This window comes from Ovis aries, chromosome 5 (assembly GCF_016772045.2).
Source record: "Ovis aries strain OAR_USU_Benz2616 breed Rambouillet chromosome 5, ARS-UI_Ramb_v3.0, whole genome shotgun sequence".
Classification (NCBI taxonomy): domain Eukaryota; kingdom Metazoa; phylum Chordata; class Mammalia; order Artiodactyla; family Bovidae; genus Ovis; species Ovis aries.
The window spans coordinates 91,586,392-91,609,294 of NC_056058.1; the positions used below are offsets into that span (position 1 = coordinate 91,586,392).

The 22,903-nt window shown below is 38.5% G+C and overlaps 1 protein-coding gene across 1 annotated transcript in view; it reads left to right on the forward strand.

Annotated features, from left to right (window-relative positions):
• The first annotated feature begins 4,356 nt into the window (after window positions 1-4,356).
• The window catches only part of SLF1 (SMC5-SMC6 complex localization factor 1), a 73,213-nt gene continuing 54,666 nt past the window's right edge, over window positions 4,357-22,903 (forward strand). Inside the window, exons 1-5 of the mRNA XM_042250760.2 lie at window positions 4,357-4,454; window positions 17,132-17,245; window positions 17,397-17,472; window positions 18,584-18,824; window positions 22,559-22,721. Coding sequence (XP_042106694.1) covers window positions 17,132-17,245; window positions 17,397-17,472; window positions 18,584-18,824; window positions 22,559-22,721 — 594 coding nt within the window. The 5' untranslated portion in view covers window positions 4,357-4,454. The remainder of the gene's footprint in view (window positions 4,455-17,131; window positions 17,246-17,396; window positions 17,473-18,583; window positions 18,825-22,558; window positions 22,722-22,903) is intronic.

Below are 22,903 nucleotides of genomic sequence, written 5' to 3' on the forward strand. Positions count from 1 at the left end.
AGTCAGGAGGGGATTTGGCTGAAGTTGGCGTTCAGTAAGTAGGTGCTTGGCTGGGTCTGGAATGGGATTATTGTGCAATTTTTCTTTTGCGTGTGTGTGTGGGGGGGGGCTTATTTGTATACTCTTACATTTCTATAACAAATGGGTATAATTTCCATAAAAATCAAATGCTAACCCCATGCTCCACCCCACCCTGGTTATGCACAAAAACCATTGCTCATGGTGGAAAGTCTAACATCTTTAACAGGACCACAGTTACCCACAGCTTGCGCTGAACTCAGCTTTTTCACCTTTTATCATTAGCCTTCAATTCATCCCACAGATCTAATACGTACTCATTAATCTTTTCTGGTACCTTTGCATCCTCCAATGCCAAAATCACCATCCTTTAAGGCCCAAACTCAGCATTACCTTTTTCAATAAAATCTTTCCTCATCTTTTCTACTGAAAGCAAAACTTCCTTTCTGTGTTCCCAATTGTTTTGCTGTTCAATAATTGTATGTAAATTGTTGGTCATATAATAGATATTTGTAGGTATAACCTGCTCTTTCTTAGTGGACTGCAACTGAAGATTCTTCATCTATGGCTAACCTATAAAGTATTTTTACATCCACCAATCTTTTATCCTTAAAAGACTGGGGGGAAGGGAAGAGAATCAATATATATTTAATGCCAACTGTCTGTCAGGTGGGGCTTCCCTGGTGGTTCAGTGGTAAAGAATCCACCTGCCAATGCAGGAGACACAAGTTTGTTGCCTGGGTCAGGAAGATCCAGTGGAGAAGGAAACGGTAACCCACTCCAGTATTCTTGCCTGGGAAATCCCACGGACAGAGGAGCCTGGCAGGCTACAGTCCAAGGGGTCACAAAGAGTCAGACATGACTTAGTGACTGAACAGTGGCATGTGTCAGGCTCAGGCAGGGTGTTTGAAGATACCTCAACCCAGAAAGCATTCTTCTATGTCCATTTTATGTTAGATTAAAAAAAAAAAACTGAGCTCACAAAGAATCAGTAACTTATCAGGGTCATAAACGAGCAAATGCATGCCTGAGATTGTTAACTCTAGTCTTATTCTTTCCATTACAAAAGCATAATTATACATCTACCAAAATACAAAGGGTTGGATTAAATGATGTAATTTACATCATTTACATATAAAATATAATAAATTTACATTCATTATATGTAAAACTCCACTCAAGAAAATTTCCTAGCATGTTAGAATAATACTCGGGAGGATTTTTGAGCCGGAAAAGACTTTAAACATCATTTAATCCAACCGTTATAGATGAGAGATATGCTCAGAGGAATAAATTTCCCTGTGTTTAGACCTAGTTAGTAGATGAACGAGGACTAAAATCAGTTGGAGGCAGTATAGCAGAGTGGTTAATACTAGGGTCCTTGGAATCAGCATTGGTTCAAATCATAGCTCTGGCACTTAATGACTGTGTGTAACCTACGAAGATTCACAAAGCTTATCTTTGTTTTCTCAATCCTAAAAGAATGATAAAGCCCTATAGTGCTGTGAGAATTATATGTAACACTGCACAGCAGAAAGTAATCAATAACAAATACTAGGTGTTTTCTCTTCTCCTGTCTCACTGTCCACTCTTCTTTGCAGGATAGATATTGCCTTTCGTGGATGGGTTGTGGAGTGGACATTACATTCCAGGGTCAAAGTGAGTAACGATTAAATGCGCATGTATTTATCTGGTAAAAGTCCCTTTTAAAAAAATACATGTACAAATACTTCTCTGTGGATAAATAACTTTTAAAAAGTTCATTCAATAAACATCTATTGAGCCCATAGTACATGCCAGATGCTAAGTATGAAATGAACAAAACAGATAAAATCTCAACCTTCATAAGCAATGAAATTTGGTGGGGAAAAAAATCACTGAGATCTACCTGTGGGATGCGCAAAGCAAATATCATTCACAGAGAAGTCAATATGATGTAATGGGCATTAGCGTTTGAAATGAGCTGTACACATATACTTGTGTCTTTTTGTAAAACCAGTTATTCTTTAGAATTAAGTTCTAGGTCATTTCTAGTAGTGGTCATTTCAACTAGATTTTGGTAAATTCCTTGAAAATTAAGCTATTCTATTTCTTTACATACAGTAGACTATTGGAAAGGGCAGGTTTAGTTAAGCACACTTGAAAATATATGCTAATCACCATCTGTTTCAGGGTTACCTGAGTGGAAAAGAATAGTTTCCTAAGAGCCAGTAAATAGTAATTCCTTACTGGGCATCACAAAGTTCAGTTTTATGAATCTGTGCTCATTTATTCATTTTCTCTCCTTCTACATATACACACAAATAGAAGCTGATACTCTGGTCTTAGAGTCACTAATAATACACTGATGGTCTCTAGATTGCTTGTATTTGTTTGAGTAAGGATGATAAAACTGGCTAAGGATAAATACAAAAAAAGAACTTGGATTACTCATATGTCAAAATTATTTGTAGGGATTCTTTAAATCCCTAACACGTTCCTTAATCCTTAACACATTAAGGAATTGATTCCTTAACTCCTTAAATCTCTTACATTCAAGTTTTGCTATCCATTTGACTTTGGAATGTGATATACTATCCAATTTTACTGGAGAGTGAAAAGAATGATTTTGTTATTTATGAAAGGAAGTAGAGAGCATAGCAAAAAGAGCCCAAGCTTGGAGTTTCCCTGAAACTGGGTTCAAATCTCAACTGCCATTTAATTGTATAACTTCTAAGAACATCTGAGTCTCAGTATAAACTGTTTGCAAAATGGAGATAATACAATTCTCCTTGTAGAACTGTAGAAAGTTTAAATAAAATGATAAATGTAAAGTACCTGGCAGATAGCAGCTATTTGTGGCTAACGTTAGTGGCTGGCTATATTAATTTGAAAAGAGGTCACAAGTCAAGAGCAATGATTTTAAAAAACCAAAACACTGCCTATTTGACAACTAGTTCTTATATAAAAGCAAGGTACCTTTCTTAAATTATTTATAATCCTTGCAACTGAAGAAATAAGGAAAAACCACAAGATTCAATAAAAATGAAAAAATTGGGACTAAATGAGGTTACAAAAGTTCGAATTGTTGGTCAACTAGGAGATAACATGCTTCCATTACTCTCAAAAGATAACAAAACATTTTCCTGATGCATCAGGGTCCTTGAATTTAACATACTGCATTTTTCTTTATGGTAATTATCGCTAGAACTCCATGTAGAAGTGACTGGGTGTAAAAAAAAAAAAAAGCAGGTGCTTATGGAACACGTGATTGTTTCAGTGAAAGGTGGTAAGTGAAAACTACTTAAAACCTGAACAAACTGCAGGACTCAAGAAAGCGAAGTCACCAAAAAGAGCTTCTCTCATCACATTTTTAAAATCTCCAATTACATGGGCATATTTCCTCACATTATCTTTTCATCGGAAGCAAATTCTGCTCAGACATCCATCTAAAATTCTCCTGAAGGTTTCATTAGGAAGCCTGGAAGAATGCAGAGGCACTCCTTTCTGAAAGAACATCTATTCCTGACTACTCCTTTCCAAAAGGTAAAAATGTGTATCTAGAACCCACGCATGAAATTTTGAGCTTGTTCTATCTCAATTAGCTCATGGAACAAAGACCATTCTCACCCAATTCAAACCGCGGCGGTATCACTGAGTTCTCAATCAGGAACGATCCCCAACCCGACCCCCTCATCTCACTTCCAGAAATAGAAAAGGTGAGCTCTTCAGCCAGCTGCTTGTCTCTGGCATTGCCCCCCAAAATGACAGAAACCATACTCGGGAAAAAGATGGTAAAGCAGCTCTCGAAAATCAAGGGTGACCACCACCCTGCCTGTGGGAGAGTGTGGACACTCCTTGACCACCTCTACAGAGACTCTCCTAAACGAGGTCGCAGTAGACGATGTCTTCGGTCTTACCCAGGGGCACTTGGGGACCCGAGGTCGAGTTCCGAGCTGTAGACAGAAACTGTGAACTGCGAAAATGGTAAAGTCGCAATCTCAAGGCCTTGGCCTGCAGCACAGAGGGTCAAGAGCCAACGGGTTTGGATGGGGATTCCGAGTTCAACCCTTTCCCGCTTAACTTCTCGGTCAGATCAAGATGCTGCACGGAGTCTCGGGTGGACGGAAATGCCAGGTCCAGGAGGCAACCGAGAAAAATAAAATAAAATAACTCACCAGTCTCCCAACCTTCGGCGCGAAGCTAGCAGGAGCTTGGCCCGCGAGTCCGGATCCAGCCGGGGAACCTGCTTGGAAGACCCTGACGACAGCTCATGAGCGTCACTAACAACCACCCGGAAGTGATACAATCGCTTCCGGGGCCGCGGAGCGCGCGGCGGGAAATTATTTCCCAGAGCCCGGATTCGTGAAGCCCCTGGTGCCGCAGCGGTAGTCTTCGTCCCGCCTGTCAGGGGCCGCCCCGCGGAGGCAGCAGCCCCAGAAACCCCGGCCGGGAAGGTAAAGAACTTCAGCCCCGAAGACGCTGTGTTCACCCTGACCGTGTGAGGGTGTTTCCTCCTCAAGTCTCGGCGGCGTCCGGGCTGTGAGGCTGTGGGAAGGCGCCGGGGCGAGGGAGCGGCGACCGCGCTTGCCTCTGGCGCTTCCCGGGGCCGCGGCTTGTCCGCGTCGGCTGGGTTGTGCGGCGGCGGGCAACGGGTCCCCCGGCGCCTCTGCTTGTGCTGGGGGCCGGAGCGGCTTCCCTTGCCTTCCGTTTGCGCAGCTCGTTCTCCTGCCGGGAAGGCTCTAGGCCACTCGCGTCTCTCGTTTCCATAGAACCGCCTGGGACGCGTCTCCCCGAGTCCCGGCTTCTTGGCTGCTTTTCCATAACTTAGCGCCAGTGCAGGTGGTTGGGAATTCCCCCAGGCGCACCTTCCTCTGAAGAGGCAAATGCCGTCATTTGTTTATTGTTTTTTTCCTTCTTCCTGGTAGAATTTTAAACAAATCCCAAATAGTTCAAGAACGTCTCTCTGCGGCTCCTGTAGGCCTTGAAATACGCACATACACACACACACGTTTCCCTAAAGAAGGGGGGGTTGGGGCGGGCTGTTTCTGGGGATTATGGTATCTCTGCTGTTTGAAGGCAGGGACCAAGGCAAAGGGATTATCCTGAGATTTTTCTGCCCCCCTCCCTCCCAAAGCCTCTCTGAGTAAATATTGACAGAAAACTTGTTATGTTTTGAGTACTTCCTCTCAAGATTTGACCCGGAAATCAGATGAAACTTGATTTTGGAAGCGTCAAGCTCTTTTGTACGAATGAATATCCTATACCAGAAAAGAACAGAACAGTTATCGTTGAGACACAGGAATGAAAATTTAAACCTAATTTCCAGTGTAGGTGTGACAGGCTCTTGTGTCTTGTAAATTGTTGGGGGTTTCTATTATTACAGTATGCCTCATTTCCTAGAAGTACCTATTGATCTGCAAGGTATTTGACTAACCCGTCCTGCAGGTGTTTGCTGCTGCTGCTGCTAAGTCGCTTCAGTCGTGTCCGACTCTGTGCGACCCCACAGACGGCAGCCCACCAGGCTCCCCCATCCCTGGGATTCTCCAGGCTAGAACACTGGAGTGGGTTGCCATGTCCTTCTCCAATGCATGAAAGTGAAAAGTGAAAGTGAAGTCGCTCAGTCGTGTCCGACTCAGCGACCCCATGGACTGCAGCCCACCAGGCTCCTCCATCCACGGGATTTTTCCAGGCAAGAGTACTGGAGTGGGGTGCCATGTTTAGGTGGATTTTTATAAGGGAATTACCTTGATGATGTCTAAGTTAACTCCGTGTTAATTTAAATGAACTGGGATATTTTAAGTACTTGAATATATAAATTTTTTATTGTGAAGATAGCCTTCAGTAATGCAAAATATGCTGTTTCTGTTTTCTAAGTAGATTTTCTTTTGCATTATTGACTGAGGTTTAATTATATCATTTAACATTTTCTTGCTTCCTTAAAGCAGAAAGCATAAATCATGTAAAACGGTCTTTGAAAAGGTGGTCAGATGTGAGTTTTTTCATAGTCAAGATTCAGAACTCTGAAGATTTCCACTAATGGCCAAAAACGTTTTTAAGAAAACCAATAGTATAACTAACTAGACAGTATTTGCCTGGTTTTACTCGAAATACACTATTTCAGGGAAACATTTTAAAAATAAAATCAATAATTCCATATAGGCTCTGAAAAAACAACACTTTATCAAAAATATAAATTAGAACAGTATGTTATTATTTGACTCTCCTTAAATATGCTAATAGGAAATATGTGCTCTAAAATTTACTATGCACTATTTCTTACCTTTTAAAGCCCCTTACTACTTAAAAGTAAAATACTCCTGAGACTTTTAAATTCACTTACTTCTTACTTTCTTGATACCAGAATTACTTTGAAATAAACTGTTTTGTTTTTGATGGAGGAGAAAAGCCCATATGAATTAGTCTAGTGAATCATTAATACCAAATCCACTTTGAGAGGAAAATAATGAAAACTTTTCATAAGAAAAAACTGGCACTCTTTGGATTGTTCCTAAAAATGCTTTGAAATTTTAGACACTGATACTATTTTTCTGAAATTAAATTGTAATTAGTTTAGATATTTTCAGTGATAACAACTAAATGTCTCCTCACCCTCACAGTAGGTTCCTTATCTTGTGAGGTTTCTCTTTTCCTCTCTGAACGTAGGTTGCTTTGTAAAATTATAATGTTAAAAGTATCCAACCAGATTCTGAAATTAAAGTCAAAGTGTATTGTAGAAAAGGCATATAGTTTTTGCAGACGCAGACTTAGATTTTGAATCTTGTTTTCTCCATTTTCTAGCGTGTACCCTTGAGCTACTTTTTAGTCTGTCAGGTTCCCCATTCTCATCTGTACAAGAACTATAAATAGCACTTTAATTTTTAAGAAGGAAATGAACATTTATGAAGTAAATAAACACCAGAATCCTGCTACGTCAATCTTAAACTGTTCACTCCTATTAAGTAATACAAAGTTCCTAGAATACTAAAGCAGGTGTGACTTCATACCCCATGGCTAACCAATGTCTTCTGTCCATCTTTTATCCCTCAGCATCTCTTTCATTCACCTTGCTTCCCTTAAGGCCCCTTTATCCCTAAAATTAGCATCTCTAGTCCAACCTATGCCTTATATAGTGCCCAAATAGATTGGATATCTCCCCTGAGTCCTCATTTCGTCCTCGCCACAGTCACTTGGCTGCTACTTCATTTCTTCCCTGTACTGCTAGATCAGTCATCAAAGAGACTATATGACTGCTTCTCTCCCAAACAATGTCATTGAGGTAAGGATATCCTTGAAGTCTCACCACTGGTGACCTTAGTCAAATAATTAATTTACTCACTCACTCACGGCCCTGATCTTTGAAGGATGGGACAGGAAAAGATACTATAGTTTTAAAAGAAAAAAAATTGTAATGCTCAGGTGAATTATATTAAGCCAAAAAGCCTAATATGGCTCCTAGGCCAAGAGGCTGCAGAATTCCTAAACTCCATTTGATGTTATAGCATTCAGCCAAACGGGATTTTACTCTCACAGTATGAGTTCTGTAATTTGGGTATTCCTTTTGTAGTGTTGGTTAAACTGAGATCCAGCACTTTGACTTTTCTCAACTTGAGTATTATTTACTTTGCCAGTTAAATGCTTTGGATCCCTGATCTTTGAAGGATGGAACAGGAAAAGATACTGTAGCTTTTAAAAAAAAAATTTTTTTTTCTTTCTAAAGCCTAGCTGACTTATATTAAGCCAAAGGCCTGATTTGGCTTCTAGGCCAAGCGTGCATGTACATGTGTGCTCAATTGTGTCCCAACTCTTTGTGACCTGATAGACTATAGCCCGCCAGACTCCTCTGTCCATGGAATTTTCCAGGCAGGAATACTGGAGCGGGATGCCATTTCTTCCTCCAGATCTTCCCGACCCAGGGATCAAACCTGGATCTCCTGCATTGGTAGGCAGATTCTTTACCACTGAGCCACCTTTGAAACCTCAGAGGGGAAGAGGGTGCAGAATTCCTAAATGTCTCTTGATTTTAATAGCATTTGGAGCCAAACAGGATCTTACTCAAACAAAGTGAGTTCTGTGATTTGTGTATTCCTTTTGAAGTGTTGATTAAATTGACTTCAGTTTTAGTATTATTTACTTTCCCAATTAAATGCTTTTAGATAAGAGAAGTCATGAAAATCTTTTAAAACTCTTTAATTCAAAGCAGCAATATGGATTGGGTTTAAGGCTTAGTATGTCCTTTCCAAAAGAAGGAAATTTTAATGGTGATTTTCCTTAGGTTTAAAATCAAAATAGTTCACTGAACTAGCAAACATTAAGAAACTACTAGTTTTCAACCATTGCCTTAAAACGGCAAAATATTCAGTAGTGTAGAAAGAGACCATCATATAAAAGATACAGACTATATAAACTTTCGTTTTTTAATATTTTTTTACACACATCCATAAAACCTTCAAGTCAGATCCCTCCCCTGTCCCAAAATATTAACAGTGGTATTACAGAGTGAAGGAAATTAAAGATTTTAACCTTCCTATATACTTTGTAGTATTTTTCAAATGTTCTATCATCATGTGTTAATTAAATTAAAACATAAATCAGTAAGTTATTTTGAGGGAAATATTCTTAAATACAAACATAAACTTTTAAATAAATATTTATCTTAGTTAATAGCATACTGTTTTTAAGATGCATTATGTTCTCATAGTTCTGTAATAATCTGTGTCTGATCATAAAAGAAATTGTAATGCAGAGTAGAGAAGGTTTATCCTTATTTTCCAATCCCAGACCTCTTTAAGCAACCTTGCACTTCGTTTTGGCATACTTTTCTCTTTCACCTAACGGTTACACCCCCGCTCTTACGTACTCTTTCCCATACGATACCTTTCTATTCATATCGCTATTCTTGCCTCTGTTTCTTTGAGTTCTCTTAACATATTCTATTTCATATTCTTCAAAGGTGTTCTAGCTATGTATCATATTGTAAAGAATTCATAGACCTAAAAAGTTAGTATACAGTGTCCTTAATTATGATGAGTGCTATAGGTTAATTTGCATTTTTAACTGGCACCAACTGCAGAGGAATGTCAGGCATCAAGGATAGGCCCGAGTGGGAGATATTTTGGGAAAGTCCACACCACAGGGACAGTTGCTTATTCTTTGTAAATGCCAGCTCTGTTTGAATTCATTATTTCCTTAGTTGTGTGTGTTATATGATTCAAGGTAGGCAACTAGATTGCTTTTTAATTATTGCAAAAGTTAAGAGCATCTTCTTTAACTGAAAATCTCATGTATATTTTTAAACTTTTTGACAGTAAAGATAATGCATGTAACTTAAAAATGAATGCTGTGGAGTTTTTTGTTTGTTTTTCTTTTCCTGTTATTGTGTTAGGGTAGTATCTTTTGTGTGAATACATCAAAGATAACCTCCTACAAGTTCTAGAAAAATATCTAATTTCTGGAAATACTACTGGAACAATTATATCGCAGTTTATTTACCTTATTTCCTGAGGGAAGACTTCTAGCAGTTAGCTCTTCATTCTCCGTATCCCAGAACCTATTACCAGCGCAAAACTTCACTTTGAATTATCTGGGTAATTGATAGGTATTAACACCAGTTTTGTATAGTACTTTCTTTGGGTTCACTGGTATATCAGGCTATTATTTATTTATTTATTTTTACTCCTGTAGGGTCATAGGAAGAGACATTAAGCCACTGATTTTTTAAGTATAAACAAATATATAATATCTGTGTATGTCTATGTCTATTCCTGCAAATATAGGTAACTATCTTCCCTTGTAACTATATGACTTAGACCTGTGGTTATTAGTTTGTCATATGATGTGGTAAGAAGGATTGCTAAATGTATTGTAAATTCTGTTCAAGTAGATCATTTTATTATAGGACTCAATTAGATTAGATTAATGGAATTTGTTCTTTAAAAAAAAAACACACAAAACTGCTAGTTATTGTGTGCTGCCACTTCGATTTGAGATTCTTTGGAAGTTTAGCTAATAGCCCAGTTTTTCTGATAAACTTGTTAATTTCCTATGTTCTGATTTGTTTTTTAACACATATTTTCGTGCACTTTGAATCAAGAAGTCTAACTTCTTCACCTGTGTTTTTTATTCACTTTTCCTCTTTGCTTGTTTAGTATCAGTTTCGTTTTCATTGTTTCTCAAAGGAAAGAAGTTGCTTTAAAAAGGTTTTCTTGATTTCTACCACTGAGCACAGTTGGTCCTGTTTTCCTTTTACTGTGGACTCTTGCTTTGATAGAAAATGCTGTTAAATATCCAAGGTGGCTGTATTTATTTCATCATAAGGACAGTATGATTTAGGATGAAAACTTTGCGTTATATACAACTCTAATAAGTCCAAATCATAATTTGTACATCAATCTAAAATATGTTAAAATGTCACATTGTTAATAAACATTCAAATTGTGAAATAGCTGTTCCTAACTTGATATAAAAGAGGAACATAATGATAGATTTTTTTTTCCTTATATTTCTTCATAACATATTTAGTTCTCAGGAAGCAGAAAAATACAATTTAAGATACTATTTATTGAAAACAATTTTTTTTTCTGTTCTGTTTTTGACAGCGCTGGGTCTTCATTTCTGTGTGCAGGCTTTCTCTAGTTGCAGAGACTGGGGGCGACTCTCTAGTTGCAGTGCATAGGGTTCTCACTGCAGTGGCTCCTCTTGCTGTGGAGTACCGGCCCTGGGCGCATGGGCTTAGTTGCCCTGCAGCATGTGGGATCTTCCAGGATCAGGGATCAAACCAGCGTTCCTGCATTGCAAGGCAGATGCTTAGCCCCTGGACCACCAGGGAAGCCCCTAAAATAACCTTTAAATCAGACTTTTTGGGAGCATACAGTGATGTTGTTGTTTTCTGTGTTTTCCTGTTACTTAATAGTAGTTTCTCTATATGGGCATTTTATTTTCTTAATTTTCTTTTTTCTTTTTCCAAGTTATTGGTTGGTTGGTAGGTTGGTTGCACTGGCTTTTCACTGCATGGGCTTTCTCTAGTTGCAGCGAGCAGGGGCTGTCCCCTCGTGGTGCCTGCACTTCTCACTGCGGTGGCTTCTCTTGTAGGGCACAGATTCTAGGGGGCAGGGGCTTTGGTAGATGTGACGCATGGACTTAGTTGCCCAACAGCATGTGGAATCTTCTTGAACAAGGGAATGAACCCACGTTGCTTGCATGGGCAGGCAGATTCTCAGCCACTGGACCACCAGGGAAGTCCAAGCACTTAAAAATAGCCAGACAGGAAAGATTTTAAAGGCTACTCAAACTTCCCTTCTTTGGTAGCATTTTTCTTGAAATACCTACTAAATTGTTTTTCAGACTCTTAAATACATAAATAAAATACAAGTACTAGGTGAAATGAATATGGTTAAAACACTTCTATTCCTCTGATGAAAATGACTTTCAGGAACTATAAAAACAATTAGATTGCCTTTTCCGTTAGAATACGAAGGTGGTATTCACAGATAGGTTTCCGTGTTTCTCTCTAGGAAATTTTCTTAAAGGCTTTGTCATTCTCTGAAATTAGTGATAGTGGCTTTTCTCCTGGGTTTTGGTTGTATGCCTTATAATTCCCATGTGGCTTTGTATGTTACTATGTGTTCTGCATTAGACTAAATCATGACTTCTAGCAGCAGCATGTTTTTGTAAAGTTTTTGAATACTGTTGATACTTCAGTTCAGTCGCTCGGTCGTGTCCAACTCTTTGCGACCCTGTGAACCGCAGCACGCCAGGCCTCCCTGTCCATCAGCGACTCCCGGAGTTTACCCAAACTCATGTCCAAGTTGTTGAAGACACTTTGTATATGTTCTTTATCTTGACTTTTAGGATTTTCAGGGATTAATACCTAATATCCCTTTCCCTCCTTTGGAGCCAAAAGGGGAATACAAATCAGATAGGTTTAGGCCAAAGAATCGTCCTTTTTACGGAACAAAAATTAGTTTAGAGAAGTTGGATTTGATGTGCAACTCCAGTGTGTTTCTTATTACATAACCTCTGAATTGATTTACACACTGCATATAAATATGCATAATGTATCAGGCAAAGTGTATTTAGTCAATACTCTCAAGTAGCTTTCCTCCTAAAGTAAGGAGTGATGAGGGGTAGAGAGAAACAAGCAGTGCTGTTTCCCTACCAGAAGTTTTACTCTTATTTAACCCCGATTAATTCTTTAAATTCTTTATAGTGAGACTTTATTTCAGTTTCTACTCTAAAATGAATCTCAACCTATAAGTGAATACATATTTGTGCATAGTTCACACATATTTAATATAAATATATATATATAACATTTAAACTTTGAAAACAGAATTCCTATAAGGAACATTTTTTATTTCATCATCTGTCTATTACTAGTCCTGGTAAAAATTGTTACTAAAATATTTAAAGTTCAGTTGTCTTGAAAGAAGTTAACTGCTGCTGCCCAACCTGCGATTGCCCAACCTGTGGTGTTAAGTGAATATTAATCCAGGCTAATGGTGACAAAATTGTTAGAGAAATGAAAAATCACCCTCATTTCTCTAATCCCTGCTTTCCTCATTTGTAATGAGAACCTGGGTTTTGTCCAAGTTGATCTAAATCTAAAATACTAACCTCATGTAAACAAATTCAGTTCAGTCACTCAGTCATGTCCGACTCTGCGACCCCATGAATCGCAGCACGCCAGGCCTCCCTGTCCAACACCAACTCCCGGAGTTCACTCAGACTCACGTCCATCGGGTCAGTGATGCCATCCAGCCATCTCATCCTCTGTCGTCCCCTTCTCCTCCTGCCCCCAATCCCTCCCAGCATCAGAGTCTTTTCCAGTGAGTCAGTTCTTTGCATGAGGTGGCCAAAGTACTGGAATTTCAGCTTTAGCATCATTCCTTCCAAAGAAATCCCAGTGCTGATCTCCTTCAGAATGGACTGGTTGGATCTCCTTGCAGTCCAAGGGACTCTCAAGAGTCTTCTCCAACACCACAGTTCAAAAGCATCAATTCTTCGGCGCTCAGCCTTCTTCACAGTCCAACTTTCACATCCATACCTGACCACAGGAAAAACCATAGCCTTGACTAAATGGACCTTAGTTGGCAAAGTAATGTCTCTGCTTTTGAATATGCTATCTAGGTTGGTCATAACTTTACTTCCAAGGAGTAAGCATCTTTTAATTTCATGGCTGCAGTCACCATCTGCAGTGATTTTGGAGCCCCAAAAAATAAAGTCTGACACTGTTTCCCATCTATTTCCCATGAAGTGATGGGACCGGATGCCATGATCTTCATTTTCTGAATGTTGAGCTTTAAGCTAACTTTTTCACTCTCCACTTTCACTTTCATCAAGAGGCTTTTTAGTTCCTCTTCACTTTCTGCCATAAGGGTGGTATCATCTGCATATCTGAGGTTATTGATATTTCTCCTGGCAATCTTGATTCCAGCTTGTGTTTCTTCCAGTCCGGCGTTTCTCATGATGTACTCTGCATATAAGTTAAATAAGCAGGGTTCCAATATACAGCCTTGACGTATTTCTTTTCCTATTTGGAACCAGTCTGTTGTTCCATGTCCAGTTCTCACTGTCGGTTCCTGACCTGCATACAGATTTCTCAAGAGGCAGGTCAGGTGTTCTAGTATGCCCATCTCTCTCAGAATTTTCCACAGTTTGTTGTGATCCACACAGTCAAAGGCTTTGGCATAGTCAATAAAGCAGAAATAGATGTTTTTCTGAAACTCTTGTTTTTTCGATGATCCAGCGGATGTTGTCAATTTGATCTCTGGTTCCTCTGCCTTTTCTAAAACCAGCTTGAACATCTGGAAGTTCACAGTTCGCATACTGCTGAAGCCTGTCTTGGAGAATTTTGAGCATTACTTTACTAGCGTGTGAGAGGAGTGCAATTGTGCAGTAGTTTGACATTCGTTGGCATTACCTTTCTTTGGGATTGAATGAAAACTGACCTTTTCCAGTCCTGTGGCCACTGCTGAGTTTTCCAAATTTTCTGGGATATTGAGTGCAGCACTTTCACAGCATCATCTTTCAGGATTTGAAACAGCTTAACTGGAATTCCATCACCTCCACTAGCTTTGTTCGTAGTGATGCTTTCTAAGGCCCACTTGACTTCCCATTCCAGGATGTTTGGCTCTAGATGAGTGATCACACCATCGTGATTATCTTGGTCGTGAAACTCTTTTTTTGTACAGTTCTTCCGTGTATTCTTGCCACCTCTTCTTAATATCTTCTGCTTCTGTTAGTTCCCTACCATTTCTGTCCTTTATCGAGCCCATTTTGCATGAAATGTTCCCCTTTGTATCTCTTAATTTTCTTGAAGTGATCTCTAGTCTTTCCCATTCTGTTGTTTTCCTCTATTTAACAACTATTACTCTTAACTAGGAATGTTGTAAATTTTCTTTTTCTTGACCAATAAACATGCCACCTCAAATAGAAAGTACATTTTGCTGCTGCTGCTAAGTCGCTTCAGTCGTGTCCGACTCTGTGCGACCCCATAGACGGCCCTGGGGTTCTCCAGGCAAGAACACTGGAGTGGGTTGCCATTTCCTTCTCTAGTGCATGAAAGTGAAAAGTGAAAGTGAAGTCACTTACTCGTGTCCGACTGTTCGTGACCCCATGGACTGTAGCCTACCAGGCTTCTCCGTCCGTGGGATTTTCCAGCAAGAGTAGTAGAGTGGGGTGCCATCACCTTCATTTAAATATAAATTAATGACTCCATCAAAATAAATTTGAAACTATAATTTTGTTCAGTCTACTTTGTAGGTGATGAAAGTAACATGTACACAGGTAAGAAATCTAGTTAGGAACCCTTTAGTATGTGTGTATGTGCTCAGTGGCTCAGTCATGTCCGACTCTTTGCATGAACTGTAGCCCCTGGGACTCTGCTGTCCATGGAATCTTCCAGGCAGGAATACTGGAGTGGGTTGCCATTTCCTCCTCCTGGGGATCTTCTTGACCCAGGGATTAAACCCGTGTCTCTTGCATCAGCAGGTGGTTTCTGTAACCGCTGTGCCACCTGGGAAGCCCACGTTCCCATATACCTACTATAATGTTTGAAGTAAATACTGCGGTACCATAAGTTTAAGTTCTCCATTGACTTATTTATACATACTGTTCAGTATCTGTCCACAAACACTGAAAATTGGTATGAGATCTGTGTGTCATTGTCCACAAGTGTCCAGTCATTCTTCAGTTGCTCAGTCTTGTCTAGTTAGTGACGCCGTGGACGGCAGCATGCCAGGCTTCTCCTCAGTATCTCCTGGAGTTTGCTAAACTCATGTCCATTGAATAAGTGATGCCATTCAGCCATCCCATCTGCTGTCATCCCCTTCTCGTCCTGCCCTCAGTCTTTCCCAGCATCAAGGTCTTTTCCAATGAATCAGCTCTTCATATCAGGTGACCAAAGTATTGCAGCTTCAGCATCAGTCTTTCCAATGAATATTCAGGACTGATCTCCTTCAGAATGGACTGGTTGGATCTCCTTGCAGTCCAAGGGACTCTGAAGAGTCTTCGACACCACACAGTTCAAAAGCATTAATTCTCTGGCACTCAGCCTTTTTATGGTCCAACTCTCATATCCGTACATGACTACTGGAAAAGCCATAGGTTTGACTATATGGGCCTTTGTCTGCCAAATGATGTGTCTGCTCTTTAATATGCTAAGTTTTCTGATAGCTTTTCTTCCAGGGAGCAAGTGTCTTTAATTTCATGGCTGTAGTCACTGTCCACAGTAAGTTTGGAGTCCAAGAAAATAAAGTCTGTCACTGTTTCCTATTTTTCACTTTCTATTTACCATGACGTGATGGGACCAGATGCCATGATCTTCGTTTTTTGAAGGTTGAGTTTTAAGCCAGCATTTTTACTCTCTGCTTTTACCTTCATCAAGAGGCTCTTTAGTTTTTCTCTGCTATCTGCCATTCGGGTGGTGTCATTTGCATATCTAAGGTTATTGATATTTCTCCCAGCAATCTTCATTCTAGTTGTGTTTCATCCAGCGCGGCATGGGCTGGATCATTTTGAATGATGTACCCTGCATATAAGTTAAATAAGCAGGGTGACAACACATAGCCTTGATACACTCCTTTCCCAATTTTGAACCAGTTCCATGTCTGGTTCCAACTGTTGGTTCTTGACCTGCATACAGGTTTCTCAGGAGCCAGATAAGGTGATCTGATATTCCGATCTCTTTAAGAATTTTCCACAGTTTGCTGTGGTCCACAGGGTCAAAGGCTTTGGCGCAGTCAGTAAAGCAGAAATAGGTGGTAGATGTTTTTCTGGAATTCTGCTTTTTCTATGATCCAGTGGGTGTTTGCGATTTGATCTCTGGTTCATCTGCCTTTTCTAAATCCAGCTTGTACATCTGGCAACTCTCCGTTTACATATTGTTGAAGCCTAGCTTGAGGGATTTTGAGCATAACCTTGCTAGCATGTGAAATGAGTACAGTTGTGTGGCAGTTTGAGCATTCTCTTCTTTGGGATTGGAATGAAAACTGACCTTTTCCAGTCCTGTGGCCACTGCTGAGTTTTCCAGATTTGCTGGCAAGTTGAGTGTAGCACTTTCACAGCATCATCTTTTAGGATTTGAAATAGCTTAGCTGGAATTCCATCACCTCTACCAGCTTTGTTGTAATGCTTCTGAAGGCCCACTTGACTTCACTTTCTAAGATGTCTGGCTTTAGGTGAGTGATCACACCATCGTGGTTATCCAGGTCATTAAGACCTTTTTTGTACAGTTCTTCTGCATATTCTTGCCACCTCTTCTTAATATCTTCTGCTTCTGTTAGGTCCATGCCTTTTCTATCTTAGCAAAAACAATAGTTTAAAATGAACCTACTATTTTGATGGAATTTTAAAAGTATTTGTCTTTTTCTGAAGAATTATGCTCATCAGTGTGTTCTAGTGGCAGGTAAATCTTTCAGTGTGCAAACCATAAAACAAATCATTTTATTTACAGCCACGTTTTGATAAGGTCACGTTTAAAACTAATTTCTATTGCAGATTAGCATTTGAACATTGGTATTTACAGTTAAGCCTTATATCTTAAGTAGTTTTTATTTTTATCACTGATAGTTAAAAAATAATGTCAACTGTATGAATAACATGTTTAACATATGTTGTCTTCTTTATATGTTAGATGGAAGATGGTGCCCCAAAGCATATTATCCAGATGACAGGATTTAAGGTAGAAGAAAAAGAAGCTCTAGGCAAATTGCTTTTAAAACTGGATTGCACTTTTATCAAGAGTGAGGTGAGTACAGTTCAAGGTATAGTTGAAGAATAACTAAAAGTACTGGCCTAAAAATGATAAAATGCCCCCTTGAATTGTAAGGATAGACAAAATATGTTAAAAAGGAAATCTTACCTTAATAGCATTTTTTTGTGTGGATTTTTCTTTGCAGAAATACAAAAATTGTACACATCTAATAGCTGAACGCTTATGTAAGAGTGAGAAATTTTTAGCGGCTTGTGCAGCAGGTGAGTTAACTACCTTCCCCTCACTTTTGAAATAAAAAATCCTCGTGGTGAAGAAAAAATGCTTTAATCTCTGGAAAGATAGTTGGTTTACTGTATCAAATATAAATGTGGTTCTTTCTGATATTTTTCTGAAAATATTTGATGTATTAGTTTTGCTTTGATTTTCTGAATAACACTTGAAAAGGTATTGAAGAAGCAGAAATATTTACTTCACCTAGTGTAAGTGCTTTATATAAGAAAAAAATATTTTTTAACAGAAAGGTTTGGTACAAAATACCTTTTAAAAAAAAGCTTTTGTTGAAGCCTCAGCTATTCTCAGTCAAGTTTCTTTCCTTTGATCTATCGTGGAAGAGTTTCTGTTTTTGTTCTCTTGCTCTGCTTCCCCTCCCATCCATCCTGTGAAGCATCGATCATTCTGTTTTACTAAGATTTTAAATTTTCTAAACCTTTATTAGGGCTTAATCTCCTCTCTGCTTGTCACCATTGATGTTCCTTTTATAGTTTGCTCTACTGTGATTGATTTAGTGTATCATTAGTCCACTTGCTTTTTTTTTTCCTCCCTTCAATATTTGACTCAGGTGAATTTACTGGGTTTTTTTTAGTAATTTACCAGAAAAACATTTGGATTCATTATTATCTCCACAGATGAAAACATGTATTTTATCTGCTGTTTAAAAAGATCATTGATGCCTAGATAAAGAAACTACAGAATGTTATTAAATATCCTTGAAAATTCATTGTTTTATAAAGTATAATAATGCTGTAAACATTATTGTAAAAACTTTTAGCATGGGAGAAAGAATATAAACCTCATTCAAATTGGTAAGCAATAATAGTCATAATTCAATATATTTTATTAATCCTTCACTTTATATTTTACACAGTAACAGAATTACAATTATTTATCATAAGAAAGATTACATACAATGTTCAGTGATGTTGTAGGTCTTTCATTATCAGAAAATGTAGGAAAACATAATTCAAAGATAACACTGGCAGTGCAGAAAAAGGCGTGTTGAAACGGCAAATTTTATTTGTTATTTGGTCTTTATTTTTTCCCATTTATCACAGCCAAAATTTTTTTGTGACTAACAGTTCATTTGCTTTCTAGGAAAGTGGGTACTAACTAAGGACTACATAATTCATAGTGCCCAAAGTGGCAGATGGCTTGATGAAACAACTTACGAATGGGGATATAAAATTGAAAAAGACTCCCATTATTCACCTCAAATGCAATCTGCACCTAAAAGATGGAGAGAAGAACTGAAACGCACTGGTGCTCCTGGAGCCTTCCATAGATGGAAAGTTGTCCTCCTTGTTAGAGCTGATAAGCGAAGTGACTCACTTGTAAGGTGAGATCTCATAAAAGCTAAAGCAGTGAATGTGAAAACAATTTTGGTTTTTTAAAATTATTGCTGTTCAGTTGCTCAATTATGTCTGACTCTGCGACTGCATGGACTACAGCAGGCCAGGCTTCCTTGTCCTAGAGTTTGCTCTTCAAACTCATCTGCATTAAGTCGGTGATGCCATCCAACCATCTCAGCCTCTGTCATCCCCTTCTCCTGCCCTCAGTCTTTTCCAGTGAGTTGGCTCTTCACATCAGGTGGCCAAAGTATTGGAGCTTCAGAATCAGTCCTTCTAATGAACATTCAGGATTGATTTTCCTATAGGATTGACTGGTTTGATCTCCCTGCAGTCCAAGGGACTCTGAAGAGTCTTCTCCAACACCACAGTTTGAAAGCATCATTTCTTTGGCATTCAGCCTTCTTTATGATTCACCTCTCAAATCCATACGTGGCTACTGGAAAAAACAGTAGATAGACTTTTGTCAGCAAAGTGATGTCTCTGCTTTTTGATATGCTATCTAGGTTTGTCATAGCTTTTCTTCCAAGGAGCAAGCGTCTTTTAGTTTCATGGCTATAATCACTGTCTGCAGTGATTTTGCAGCCCAAGTAAATAGTCTATTATTGTTTCCATTCTCCCTGTTTATTTGCCATGAAGTGATGGGACCACATCCCATGATCTTCATTTTTTGAATGTTGAGTTTTAAGCCAGCTTTTTCACTCTCCTTTTTCATCAGGAGACTGTTTAGTTCCTCTTTTTACTTTCTGCGATTAGGGTGGTGTCATCTGCATATCTGAGGTTATAGATACTTCTCCCAGCAATCTTGATTCCAGCTTGAGTTTCATCCAGCCCGGCATTACTCATGATGTACTCTGCATATAAGTTAAATAAGCAGGGTGACAATATATAGCCTTGACGTACTCTCTTCCCAGTTTTGAACCAATCTGTTGTTCCATGTCTGGTTCTAACTCTTGCTTCTTACCTGCATACAGGTTTCTCAGGAGGCTGGTAAGGTGGACTGGTATTCCCATCTCTTTAAGAATTTTCCACAGTTTGTTGTGATCTATACAGTCAAAGGCTTTAGCATAGTCAGTGAATCAAAGATAGATGTTTTCCTGGAATTCTTTTTCTATGATTCAACTGATGTTGGTAGTTTTTTCTCTGATTCCTCTGTCTTTTCTAAATCCAGCTTGTACATCTGGTAGTTCAAGTACTCTGTTCAAGTACTACTAAAGCCTAGCTTGGAGAATTTTGAGCATAACTTTGCTAGCATGTGAAATGAGTACGACTGTGTGGCAGTTTGAACATTCTTTGTAGTTGGAATGAAAACATTTTCTGGTCCTGTGGCCACTGCTGAGTTTTCCAAATTTGCTGGCATATTGAGCACTTTCACAGCATCATCTTTTAGGATTTGAAATAGCTTAGCTCGAATTCCATCACCTCTACTAGCTTTGTTCATAGTAATGTTTCCTAAGGCCCACTTGACTTTACACTCTAGGATGTTTGGCTCTAGGTGAGTAATCACAGCATTGTGATTATCTGGGTCATTAAGACCAGTTTTTTGTATAGTTTCTGTGTATTCCTGCCAGCTCTTCTTAATATCTTCTGCTTCTGTTAGGTCTGTATACCTTTTGCATTTCTTTGTAGTTATTTTTTTATATTTCTTTGCGGTTACTCATTAATTCCAAAAAGAACCATGGTGATTTACTTGTTGATTGCCTGGTTAAGCCATTCTGCTCATTTAAGTATTATGTGTCTAATGGAACAGAATCTACTTTATAGCATTGCATTATTCTCAGGATCTCTGTTTTATTTCTGTGTTATTTCTAGGCCAACTCAAATAAAAAATTGTTTTTAATTAGGAGATATTTGTTTTCAGTTGTGAAGCACTTAACAGGTTTTTGTAAGTGAAGTATTACATTACACAAAGGGTTTTTTCTAAGTTTATGTACTGTCTTCATGGTTCATACTGTTTCTCTCATCATTTCATTTCTTTTTATATTTTGTATCATATTTTAAGACTTCTTATTTAGTAGAGTGTGTTTCAAGACTGCTGTGACTTTTTTGCAGGAAGGGGGTAGTCTGAGGGCTTTTTGTTATTTTTACTGAAGTGTAATGTATAGACTGTAAAATGCAAAATTTTTTAGTGTACATTTTGATGAGTTTGGACAAATTTATGCTCCTATGTTACCATACTACAATCAAGATCTCTAAATTTTACATCATCCAAAAATATTTGCTTGTGCTTTTATACATTTAATTATATGTATCCTTCCCCTGTTGCTTCTTACTCATTTCTTGGCTGGAGGATAAGGGTTGGTGTGTTTTTGTCCATTGGATAAGCTTTAGTCTTACGCATTCTTCTTGGTCTCAGGTTGAGATAACACCTATTGTTTCTGTCTCAGTGAAGCCATGACAGCCAAATTCTCCCTTATATGGTAGGCAGTAAAAGAAAAATTCCACATCTCCCACAGCTTTATGTATCTGCTTTGTATAAGTGCAGGGACCTAGGCCCAAGTGGCATTCCTGCCCCCTCTCCAGGGACAGGTGGCTTTTGCTTCTATCCTTTATCCAGTCTATTCTGGGCTGCACAGCAGGAGGCTTTCCTACCCCTTTCCCAAAGGCAGATGCGTTTTAACTTCCACTCTTCCAAAAACCAGTGCATCTTTTCCTGGGTTCTGAAGTCAAAAAACTTTATCTTACCCAGATGGCTTCAGGCTTCTGCTTCATAAGAGAGATGGAGCCAGGGGAGTGGTTCTGGTTTTATGTCTATTTGTTATTGTCAAGCAGTCCCCACTGGCCCACCTTCACTACCATCAGGGATTCCCACTGTTACTTGCTCCTGATCTTTTTCAGGAATCCTTAATAGAGGCTGGGGGCAAAGAGCTTGCAACTGAGGGGACATCCTTTCATGTGTCAGGGATTCTCAGTTATTCTAAACTGTCATACTACCTACACTTGGCCTTTAAATTTATTTAAATATTACCAGACTCTTACTTGCATTTATGGTGGCTACTTCTGTCCTATGCTCTGGCAAAAGTAAAATAGTTTGGGCATCCAGTCTTTTCACAAAGGTGCTGAGTGCTCCTTTGGAAATTAAGTTTCTTAATTGGCTTGTTATCTCAGTTCTCTGAGTTCATGAAAAGTTATACTTTTGTGGATTATTTGACTTTTTGTTATTGTAAGGTCTTAGCAGTCTTTTGTAGCTTTCTAAATCCTCAGCAGTAATGAACTTTAATGAAACTTTTGGGTATGTGTCTGTGTCTTTTGAGCCTAAATGTAAAATGTATTTCTTAATATAGATCAAAGTTAAACTTTTTCAAAAGGTGAATTTTTAGAAGAAGGTTGGCAACTTTACCTCCATTTTTTTGTGGTTCAGAATGGTTTTTTTGGAGGTATGTTGCTTTTTGAGGTGAAACACTCTCTTAGACTTCTTCCTTTTTTGGCTTATAGAGGTGACTTTTACTTAGGAAATAAACTTAGTATTCTTGATTCTTAAAAACTTTTCCCATATCAAAAATGGATAAATAGAGAAAATAGCATGATTTCTTAAGCATCTGTTCTGAAAAACTTAACAGTTTAGGGAGTCATTGCAATAATTATTCTTCATGGTACTCAAATAGACCAAAGAAGTTAATTCCTTTCCGAAAGTTCTGCACCTACTCCTGGGAAGTAATTGATTTAGATAATTTGGCTAAATATTTTATTTTTAATACACTTTTCTATACTGTTTACATTTTAGAGTTTTGGAGGCTGGAAAAGCAAATGTTATTTTACCAAAAAATTCACCAACAGGAATAACTCATGTGATTGCCAGTAATGCAAGAATCAAGGCTGAACAAGAAAAAGATGACTTTAAGGCTCCATTCTATCCAATTCAGTATCTAGAAGATTTTCTTTTAGAGGTAAGTTTTTTTTTTTTAAGCATTTTTAAATGTTTATTTTATGAAATTAATATAGTGAATATATAAAATCAAATTATGTTCTGAGTTTTGAAAATATGATTAGAATTAAAATGATGTTTTTAAGGCAATTACTCTGAATTATTTAAATATTTGAAAATATTTCTGATAAAGCTAAAGGGAGC